The 11,922-nt window shown below is 40.8% G+C and overlaps 1 protein-coding gene across 1 annotated transcript in view; it reads left to right on the top strand.

Moving 5' to 3' along the window:
* Positions 1-434: 434 nt before the first annotated feature.
* NTPCR (nucleoside-triphosphatase, cancer-related) overlaps positions 435-11,922 on the top strand; it is a 35,441-nt gene continuing 23,953 nt past the window's right edge. Inside the window, exon 1 of the mRNA XM_009329230.1 lies at positions 435-501. Coding sequence (XP_009327505.1) covers positions 435-501 — 67 coding nt within the window. The remainder of the gene's footprint in view (positions 502-11,922) is intronic.

Raw genomic sequence — 11,922 nt, 5'->3', positions numbered from 1 at the left:
TCTAGAGAGCAGCACCTCTGGGAGGAGCTCCATTATGTCAATGCTACGAGCTGAAAGAGGAGTACGGTGCTGTCCCAGAGAGATAACAGCAAGAAGAAAAATTGGGCACAAAAATATACTGGTCTCAACCGCTGTCTGCTGAAAGTACTGCCTCCCACTAAACGGCACTCTTCTGAAGAAATGTTTTATGGTTATTTCCCTATCTTTGTTCTTTGTTTTATTTTTTAACTGTTGATGCACAGGAAGTTTGCACTACCCATTGCCAGTTTCAAGAGCCATCTAGTTTACATTTTGTGTCAGGCTTCCTCTGTGTATCTGTCTGCCCTCCACATATCTTTTCAATGCCTTGGACAATTTAACCAAATTTGACAGAGATGCTGATAAACAAAACAAAACAGTCCGCTGGGTAAGGGAAGAAGACCACTGAGAGTGCGATGACTGAGGGAAAGGAGGTCCAGCAATCTCACATGTTAATGGACACCAAGGAAGGCACATGGGAAGGTGAGACATTCCTAGTGCTCCAACCATGGGAAAGTCTTAACCGCTGCAATTGCAGTTCAATCACAAGAAACAAATCCAAGGGGCTCCTTTTGGAACCAGACCTCAGTTTATGGTTGCTGGATCGTCACTGAGGACACATAGCAGGGGCTTCCGCATAAACACTCTCGCTGGGTCTCCTGATCTCTGCTTGAAGCCTGGAGACAACCTGCCAGTAGGACCAGCAGAAAGGGAGGGCGCAAGGTTATGCTATTATCCCAGTCTCCCCCCTTCTGTGCTCTCCCCCTCCCTCCTTCTTATGTCATTCCCTGGGAGTCTTTGGGAGGGTCTGTGCTGCCCAAGTTTTAAACCATACAAAGTTCCTTCTTCTCTCAGGTGTGCCGTTCCACAGTTGCACTACCGCTTTATGTAAATGGATGTACAATATTTTAAAAGTAAATATTCATATTAATATTAAATACTAAATATAAAATATCTGGTCAGTCAGACTCCTTGCAGGCAAAGATTTTAGTACATGGTATGGGTGTTGCTTCACAGTTCTCTGCTGTCCTATTGAGCTCACCAGTCTGTCAAGGTGGCAAGTCCCTGTTAATGAGGAACCCAGAATGGAAAATTGGATGGTCCCATCAGAGCAGAGGAACAGAGGAGCACCTCCACATCCTCTGAGTATGTGAGATGAAAAATCAAAACATCAGATGTGTCCTGTAGTCCAAAATGAACAGAAATGCTTTTTTTCATTTTCAGAACCTCCATTAAAGGAAATTACTGCAATTGTCTCAATATAAACAAGCAGTTCCATGGGCAGCAAAGCTAATCAAACCTATTTTACTATGAGCTGTATTTTGTGGTTGGATTTGCTGATATTTAATAGGACAGCATAGCTGCTTATATAATCTCTTGCCATTAGGGCATTATACTGTTTTTCTCCTATGTGACTCTCTGGTGTCTAAACACAATCTGTACCACAGGTTTTTTTCTTGTGGAGACACTAATAAGGGCTTTCTCTCCCCTCCTCCTTGCCTTCTTCCTGAAGCTTGTAGGATTATAACACCTCTGAGATCAACACCCTCCTGCCAATCTGCCTGAACGTGTTGGTCCATCTCAGAAGTTGTTCACGGGACAGGCGGGCATGATCCCAAAAAACTTCTTGACTTAAAAAAATGCTGTAAGAAGACAAGACAGCTGTGTTCATTTTTGCAGCTTCATTGAGAGGTAGAAGATGCTTTTGTACCCCTTTGCACTGCACTGAGAGAGATGTAAAAAAATCCTACAGAGTTCCCTTCACTGAACTTTTTCCTGAATGAAGAGGAAGGGAGGAAGTGTATGATAAAGGTACGCAGCACCAGAAACATTTGCAAAAGTCATTCTGAGAAAACAGCATGACACAGCAGTCATGTTCCCAGATGAGAAAACACACTGTAGTTTTTTCTACAGCCATAGTGTCAGTGGGATTTGTGGTTGTGTTTTGTGGCTGCTGAGGTAGCAAGGAGCCAGGACTGGCAAACCAAATCACGGAGTCAAAAAACAAAATACACCCCCCAGCCCCCCACCCCAAAACCACTAGACTTTTACAGCAGGATTGAATTGTTATTTCTCAATTAACTGAACAAGACTTGCAATTTCTGTCATTTGTCTGACTTTTTCCTTGCTATCTACGGGCACCCATCTTTGCTTTTACTTAAACAGTTCCTTCCCTGGCTGAAGGGGCAGGAAAAATTTCTTTGTAGTCTACATCACCCTATTCTTCAAAAGCTTGCTAGCATAATAAAAATTGAACCCTAAATAGCCAGTATTGAATGGATTGGCAGAAGGTCTCTATAGTACAATATAGTAAATCAGTATTTACTGTGTGACAGTGTGACAGATGCCCCAGAATTGTGGAAAACTCAAAAAGTATTGTATGAACTTTCTGACAGCTGTATGTATAGCCAAGGACTTTTTGTCTACAGAGCTAGAAAAGCAAGATAAAAATCCACTTCCTTTACAGACTTAAGACAGTGAGAACCAGTTAATGTAACTCCTCTATAACAAACTAGGGAAGATAACAAGTCTTTTGAAGTTTCACATCCTCACCTCATAAGAAAAAGTGTGGAATATTTTGACTAGATTCATAGGCCTCTGTCGATAACACCTACTGGTTTGAGGCCAGTCAATCTCTATTAACAGGAATGAACTCACAACCAGGCAGAGCCGGCTGTGCGCAGTGCTCTGTGGTGTTGGCCTTTGAAGAGCCCTGGTGAAAGGCAGGGGACTAACTGTTAAGCTATGGATGCTTAAAAGAACGGAGGGTTACTCCTAAATGTTTTTGTTCTGAAGAGATAATGATTTGGTTTATGAGTCCTGACAGGTCATGAGCAATACTGTTGCTTTAACTTGTGATTTCTATGACAAAATCAGACCTCTCAAGGTAGTCAGGGCACATGTCCACAATGCACGCTGGGAGCAGAGGGCAGAGATGCTGGAGGGAGGGCAGAGACCTCACATGCTCTGTATCCAGATGCAGTGCAAGCGTGTCAGCTCTGCAAGATATCTTTCTGCAACTTAGAGCCTTGTTGCAATACAAAGACTGTGCTGTTTCTCCCTTCCAGAGCTATAATCTGCACATGCACAAGCACAGAGCAGATAATACCATCTCAGGTCATTCATAGCTTTGGCATTTCCATGCCATACTCCATTGCAATTGTAGAGCTGCGTCTTCTGAGAACTGCAGACAGGCTCAGCCTGGGATTGCACAGTGGGGAGAGAACAGCAGGACTATCCAGCAAGGGAGACATCCTCCTTAGGTTGCAGCTGGGACCACAGGGAAGTCAGAGATGCAGGTAACTTAGAAACTACAACATATATCACTACACCCATGACGGTGAATGGATGATTTCCTCCTCTCCTGCATGATTGCTTCAGTCTTCAAACATGATTAAAATGTGAACTGAACATAACACTGAACAGGACTGAATTAAAAAGAAAAGCAAGACTCTCTTTGAGACCCTTTCTTTGAACCCACTCATTCAAAATGTTCAAAAGGAAAAGGTGACCCTCTTTTTTTTTTTTTTTTTTAAATTGCCCACTGTCTTGTGTGATTCTGGGCAGGCTGGGGAAGCTACCTTACACAGCTTTGAGAACTAATGCATTTCCCTGTGTTGGGGACTTTACAACAAACAATTTCCTCCAAAACAAACTGACCGAAAAAACACTGGTTTTATAACACCCAAACAAAAACCTTGCTGTGATGAACCACCAGCAAGTTAGTCCAGAAACCACAATATTAAAAGATTTATGCTACTATAGTCACTCATAAAAGTAAGAGAGATTACTCTGACACGGAGTAAAGTGGTTAGCTAAAATTACAGCTAATAAAATAATTCCCTTCACAGATATTTTTCTGTGAGATGGAACAGATGCAACTAAACCTGCCACAATAATGGATGCTTTGGTATCTTTAGATGACCAGTTCAGCCAAGGTCAGGTTCAGACTGCTTCTGGATCCTACCAGAACTTCTTCTGTGCCTAGTGAATTGATGGGGGGTTTTCTTGTGGATGGCATCTCTTCAGCACAGCAGGCAGGACTGAAGCAGATGTGCAGAGAGTACAAGTAAAATGAAGGCGGGGGGTGGGGGGCAAGAAAACTGTAGGCACATTCCCTCTTGCAAAATTAAACAGGATTTTGATCTTCCTGGAGCTCCCTCTTGCACTGTTGAGATGTGAGAGAAGTCACTCCCACCAAACACAAGCCTATCTATGGAAAGGACAGTCATCTGCAATTTTAAAGGCAGTTTGTACTTTCAGTAAAATTGAACCTTGGAACTTTCTGCAGACCAGGACTGTACGTGAACTACAAGTAAGTTTAAAAAAAACCACTCATCTAGCGAGAGCAGACACCCTCACCCAACAATTCCCAAGTCACTTTAAATAAGCTGCAGTCAAAACTAATTGTATGGAGAAGTGCACAATCAAATTTAAGGTCTTGGAAGTGATGGAAAATCTATCAGGTCTGCTATGTCCCAGGAGCTAATTACCATCCCATTAGAAAATGTGGCACATTATTATTTCCAGTATGAGTTGGTCCAATTCCCCTATTAGAGCTCATTAAAACTGCCCTACTACAAATCTTCCTGTGTGTATTAAGAGTGATTAAGTCACCTCAAGTCACCTGAATGGGTGAATTTGAGAGCTTACCTTTTATTCTGGGAGACTTAATGAGTTTTCTACACCACTGTTCTCTCACCTCTCCCTTCCTAAGTGTATTAACACCAGCACAGGACAAGGAAGCCCAGTAACAGGCGCACTAATGCTGCATAATGGCAGAATGTGCTTCTCCATCCCTGCTCTGGATTCCCTCTGCTACACTGCCAAGGACTGTGCTAGCTACTCAGCCTCAGCGTAAAACCAGGAGTACGTATTCAACCAATTACCCCTCAACCCCTGGCCCTTCCCCATCCTTTCTGAAGCTTTCTTTCTCAAGGCACAGCCACCACTCTGTAAGTGGGATCTACATCTTTTTGCTTCCGAAACATGCAGCCTTTCATTTGTCATGCGTAAATGCACCTAGTTCATAATGCAATACCAGCTGCTCTTCTTAAATGACCTACCTTGCTCATTTTTTTCATTCCACCAATTTTTATCATCTGCAAACTTCCATGCAATGGCCTTGTATTTTCTTCATGCTACAGACAAAAGCTAATCCTCTAGACGAGGCATTAGTACTTTCTTAGCCTCAAAAAACTGCAAGCAAGACTTGTACCTTTCCTGTACAAAAGATGGCTAGCAGCATAAAGGAAATCAGTGTTTCTATTGACACAGACATGCCACAGCTCCACTAAGATATCAAACACAGTACAAAAAGCTGTTCCTCCATTCACCCCTCATAGCTCGTTTGAATTTTTTTTTTTTTTCAAAGAAACAACTCTAGCCTCACCGTTCTTCTTTTGACTGAGGACACTGCCAAAAGTCATGTTTGGTGGCTACAACCTGTAATAAGCATACAAAATTCATAGCTGATTTTAATTATAAAGAGTTTAAGATTTGGAGCTATCCATTCTCTGGTATTTACGAGGACCATAAGATATCTAGGAAAGAGGTAAGGGGAGAAAAATTACTATCATCTTCATTACGGACTATGTCCTGAAATAGCTTTTCTATAAGTACAGCCTTTTCAAATCACGAGAGCTTATAAAAAAAAGGATTGTTACTATTTCTGTTGTGGTTTTGTTGTTGCTGGGTTTTGTTTGTTTGTTTTCATTTTAAATTAGCAAATCCTCTTGCCAGAAAATTCTACAGGAAAGTCAAAATTGGTCTTCTACAATCTGTGTATTTTTATGATAGGAAAATACAAACAGGTGTATAGAATGTATTGTCTGTCTACCATTATTTTAAGTGTATCTTGCCACCAGTTCTCTTTTTCAAACTATGTTCCGTGACACATGAGGACTGGAGGAGTAGATTGAAATAGACTGATTATCCTTAACAAGAATTTTCACTGATTTGCATTCCCCTCAATTTGAATATTTCAAGCAGATTATTTTTCTAAAGTCTGGTTTTCTCCAGATAATTATCTCCCTTACCTGCCTCTTAAATAACTCTTCTCCAGTGTCAAGGACAATGCTCTCTTTTCTAGACAGTTCTAGACATTTTGTTAGGAACTCAGACAGTTCTAGACATTTTGTTAGCAACTCAGCCACTCTGTTCTCAGGTTCCTTCAGAATCGGACCAATGTTGTAGTTCCCGGTGACTTGTTGCTTTCCAGTTTTCCTGTGCACTCCAGTATGTGTTCTTGTTCAACATATTCATACACTGGTGCAGCTTCAATGCAGAGCGGGAGGCAGCACAACAGTTCAGATGTCCCCTACTGCATGACCCTAAGTGCCCATTGTGTCAGATTGGTAATGGCAAGGAGAGACGGAGGTTGGGATACAATCTTGTAGGTCCTCTGTCTGCCTAAATCTGTCCCTCCATCTCACAGGACAACATATACAGAAGAGAGGTTCTTCCAATTCTATACGAATAAAAGGCAGGGAATAGAAGAGGATGTTCCGCCATCCTGTCAGAACACAGTGAGCCAAACTTTCTGCTCAGTTTCACTCCAGAGGCCACATTCTGCCTCTTATTTTTGGCTTTAGTGAGGCTGTAAAGTGAATAGGCTATTACGAGGCATAACAGAAGGAAGCAATTTTTAATCTGACTCTGTGTGAAAGGAAGAAAAATTACATGAACACAAGCATTTAAGTGTTTTTATAGACCAGAACCCCTGAAGACCTACCCCAGCGGAAGATTAAGGAGCAGAAACAAGGCTGAAAAGGAAATCTGACACCAAAAATAGTTTGCGTGGTTGTTTTCATTTCACAGTGCATCACTGCAAAGACAGAGAGAAGTCAAAGAAACCGACTTTTCACACACCACAATTCTTCTGGGATTCCACATACATCCAGTGCACCATAAACTGTAACTGTGGAATAAATGATAATTCATGGCTTTGTTCATTTCTAAGCACAGGGACTTCTCCCCACTTGTACCCTCTCCCTTGCCTTGCTCCTGCTGTTGGCTGGGAGATGTAGTGGAGAAGCAATCAAACACAAGAAGCGTCAAAGGAGTAAGAAGTCAGAGTTCAGTGGCTCCTGCAAGATAATCAGTGCATCACACTTGCTAGAGACGAAGATCAGAGGATAAAAAAACCCAAGCCCATAGTTTTGAAGTGGTAAGTAGTTCAGGAAAAGCTACTTTGTGGAGACTGAAAACCATTTGGAAAAACTTCCTCCCATGGGTTTTACGGCATGTGTTTGGGTTCAGCATCTTACTGAGAATCCTTTATGATAAGAAGTCAATACCTACAACAAACAGTAAGATTCAACTAAAACTTCAGCTACAAAATTAAAGATTGCACTTACCAGTAAGGAAAATACAGCAGTCCAGTAAGTTTTTACAGTGCAAGGGGTAAAAGACTGTTTACATTAAGTGGCATTGAGCTTGTGCACTATTTTTAACCTCTTTAATTGTTTAAGTATGTGCAATACTTCGGGATTATCCTGACAAAACAGCAAAAGCCTCAATAACACTTACAGATTTCTTTTTACTTCTTCTTGATGTCCATAAATCTAAATCGAATAATGAGCATTGTTCACCGCTCTGTGATGTGTGCTGGATTCGGTCCAATTTGTATGTCATCGTGAATTACTGACACACTGTTAACACTAATTTTCTGTGTGTGATAGCGATAAAACACAACATGTAATTTGCTGACTCATTCTCAAAAATCAATTAATCTTCTTAAATGCTGTCTGCTTTGGAGAAAAAGTGACGGAGGAAAGAGAATGTACGTCATGATGAGGTTATTCAAGTATTAATGCCACCATTATGAAAAAATGTGGTCAAAATATATTGTCTAATGCACACATCTGCATGGAAGTGGACATGCAGCTATGAAACTTGTGGTTTAACCTCAGTCAGCAACTGAGCACCACACAGCCGCTCACTCACTCCCCCCACCCCGGTTGGATGGGGGAGAGAATTGGAAGGCTAAAAGTGAGAAAACTCCTGGGTTGAGATAAAAACAGTTTTGTAATGGAAATAAAATAGTAATAACAATAACAATAACAGAATATATAAAGCAAGTGATGCACGATGCAGTTACTCACCACCCCCCAACCGATGCCCAGCCAGTCCCTGAGCAGCAGCCCCCCCGGCCAGCTTTCCCCAGTTTATGTACTGAGCATGACGTCACGTGGTATGGAATATCCCTGTGGCCAGTTTGGGTCAGCTGTCCTGGCTGTGCCCCCTCCCAGCTCCTTGTGCACCTCCAGCCTTCTCAGTTGGTAGAGCACGGGAAGCTGAAAAGTCCTCGACTAGCGTAAGCACTGCTTAGCAACAACGAAAACATCGGTGTGTTATCATCAACATTATTCTCATCCTAAATCCAAAACACAGCACTGGACCAGCTACTAGGAAGAAAATTAACTCTATCCCAACCGAAACCAGGACAAAACTTGACAGGCTAGAGACACTGTCACAAGGTTAAAAAAATCTATAAATTCAGGGAAATCATCTAGAATCTGCATTGCTGGCTCAGTCCTGACCTGCAGACCACAGACTCTGTACACTGGATGTCTTGGCTGAAAAAAACAAACTCTTCATTAGAAAATGAACTTTCCTAGTACTGTCCTGGATAACCAAGAAAGGTTTAAAGGAACTTCTTATCCCAAGAGGAAGAAGGAACTGAATGTAATGCCTCTTCAGTGAGGAGAGACAAATGGAAGAGTGGCCTATGGATGGGCCTATGCGCCTTGCATGCAATTTGTTCATTGTTTTGAGGATCAGCACCTACACTGTTAACACGAGGAAGTGGGGCAGATGTAAGAGAATGCAAGATCTACAGGCTGAGGATTGCTAAGAATATGATGTATAGAGTGGAAAGCACTGAAGTTGTTTCCATTTTATTTCACTTGATTGTACAATATGACTGTGTTCTTTCCCTTAATTTTGCACTTCAGCAAAACCCTCCAGCATTCTGAACTGTAATACTCCTAAGTAGATTATTATGTTCAGCAAATTATGAAAGTTTTCTCCTACTGACAAGATAATCCTCATCAAATCAAATTATCCTTATGGATTCCACAAGCCAACTTACTTAGATGTCGTGTTTAAGTCAGACTTCTTAAGTGGAACAGAAACCTTTCAATCTACCAATATTTCCATCATGCACCATCATAGCAAAGCAATTTGAGTCACACACTGCAAACAAGAGTTAAATTAATTTAGGAATTTACTTAAACTAGTAAAGAATATTTTTTTAACTGTAAACAGACATCTGTTTTGATACTGACAACTATCCATTAGCCCTGGTGTTTGCCAACATAGTGCAGCAGATGTTATTTTCTTGTTGTATATTTTCATAAGATGTGGTCATTGTTTAAGCTACATTCTAACAAGGACTCAGAATTAAATGGAACGAGTTAAATTAAAAATGGAATGTTATTCTCCAATGTGAATTAATTACAATGACACATTGAAGTGAGAAGAAATAATTCATGTTCTACAAATAGCTGCAAAATGGTTGTAATGTTAACATTTGGCTGATCTTTATGCACAAGGGGAAATAAGAGTACACTGGAAATGCTTATTATTGTGTCTCTGAGCATTCTTCTATAACATAGGTGTATGTATAAATAATGTATATTTGACAGAAGCAGATAAATACATGCCCATATAAACACAGTCAGGTATTTAAATTCTGGATTTTTGTCCAAGCCAATGTATTTAGTGGGAAAGGACAAAATAACTTGAATAAATGGGAAATCTCTATCTTTTCTCAGTCTCTCTAAACTGAAATGCAGCCCAGTGTGTTAAAGAAACCTCCCAAGTTCAGACAGTTTACTTCCCATTTCTCTTCTGATACAAAAAATGGTGAGATGTAATGAAGAAAGTTGTCCTCACACTATTCTGGTTTAACAGCAAAGGATGGTAAACCTATGTAAGGTATCTCCCTAGATTTGAGTTGTTCATACATGCATCCGATAACAATCTGAAGTGTTGGATGCTCATTTGGACTGAATTTTAAATCCCTGAAGGCTCATCCATCACCACCTTACAGTCTGCAGGAACAAGAACGTTATTTACTTTATATTTTGTTTTTCTTATCTTTTTTCCCCCGACTTTACTACTTGTGAAAGGTCCAAAATTACTGTAACTGGAGACTAGACTGGATAAAAAGATGTTCTCTTTATCACCAGAAAAACTGCCCTACCTTCTCCTCTCAACAAAACTTAAGTCCGAAACTTAAAACCAGCTGCCAGATTCTGACTAATAACATGTCCTTCATCATTGTGCATTTAATAGAAACTTTATGGCCCAGTTTGAAACTCCCTCTTCAGCATTCCAGGAACACAGAATATGTAAAGAATTCTACAGCTAAGGACAAGACAAAGCTTGTAGGTCAATGTAACTTCTTTTATTAGACTGACAGGTATAGCTTTTTGAAAAACTTGAATAAGCTTTTGGACATGCAATCCCTTCTTGGGGTATGAAATACATAATAGAAGCAGCCTACTTACGAACTATATCACACCAGAGAAAACGGAGAACCGTGACAATTACAACAAAACACCACAAGACCATTGAAGACACTAGATTTTGCTATTTGAAATTGAGACTACACAAGATAAAGGCAGCAGCCAAGTTAAACATGACATCTCTTTCCTAAGAGATCATAGAGACACTGCTATTAGCCCTACAGTTAAAAGCACATGACTAAAAGCCAGTTCATGTCCCAGGCTGTGCGACTACGCGATTCTGTTACTATCTATAAAACTGTAGCATCAACTTTCTACCTGTTCCACCAGAGCAGGCTCACTCCAATTACATTAATCTGTGTAAATCGCATATAGGACTTCAAAGGAAAGAACTGTAAAGTACAAAGAATTGTATAATGAAAAACACTTGAAAGAAAAGCAGAAGGAACATGCAGTGTTAAGCCTAAAATATCCACAATTATTTGACTGTTGGGTTTTGCCTCCAGCTAGAGTTCTGAACAAAACTTTGGACGAAAACAGTGGAAGCCAAAATCATGGATGACCTAACAGGAATGGACCTGAAGACCACTTCATTTATTGAGATCAGTGGGTCTTGCTGAAACTACAAGATCTGAGCCAGCACAGGTGAGAAGGGGACAGAGCACACTTCTGGTCTAAAGAGCCCCTTCCCTCCCAAGGTCAGCAAGCATATCAGGCTATTTGGAGGACGCAGGGGCTCAGACTTGCAAGGACAGGGGCAGCAGCAAGCCTGCTGTATCTCACACTGATGGTGACACAGTCACCCAGAGTTTCCAGCCCTTGAGGCAGGCAGCTTGAGTCTGAGGTGAAGTCCATCTTTTGTTTCGATTCCAGTTGCCAGGAAGGAGTGAGTTTCTAGCAGCTTTAGTTATCAGGCAGGAAGCAACAAAAAAAACAGCAATAAAAATTAAAAAAAAAATGCAGAAGAGGGCAATAGGAGTCAAGAGACAACATAACAAGTTAGTAGAAGGACAACATGCAGGATATATACGTATGTGTGCATCTGTGCCTGTGCAATACTAGCACTTCCCATAAGACTTAGCTATATGCCAGAACTTGGTTTACTGTTGATCATGACAATTTGAGACATCAGTGACTGGTATTCTCAGAGGACATTTAGTATCATGGTTCACTGAGCATGATGCCTAAATATCATTCCATCCCTTGAGGAATTATATGCCAAACTTAAGAAGTAAAGTAGTTTAAATAGTGGTATATTCTTTGCATGTGGCTTTAATCAATACAGGTTTTATAACAGCTAATAGCACCTACTGGAAAGACTCTGGGACCAGCTTGCGCTGAATAACGGTTAGCTGTGGGAGGCAGGATTCTCAGCTTATTGTCTTTAAATAAAACCCCAAAATATTAGGATTAAAGAAGAGCAGGAAAA

This window comes from Pygoscelis adeliae, unplaced genomic scaffold (genome assembly GCF_000699105.1).
Source record: "Pygoscelis adeliae isolate BGI_AS28 unplaced genomic scaffold, ASM69910v1 Scaffold77, whole genome shotgun sequence".
NCBI classification, from domain to species: Eukaryota; Metazoa; Chordata; class Aves; order Sphenisciformes; family Spheniscidae; genus Pygoscelis; species Pygoscelis adeliae.
The sequence above is the reverse complement of the archived record's forward strand: the minus strand, read 5'-3'. Positions and strand labels throughout refer to the sequence as shown.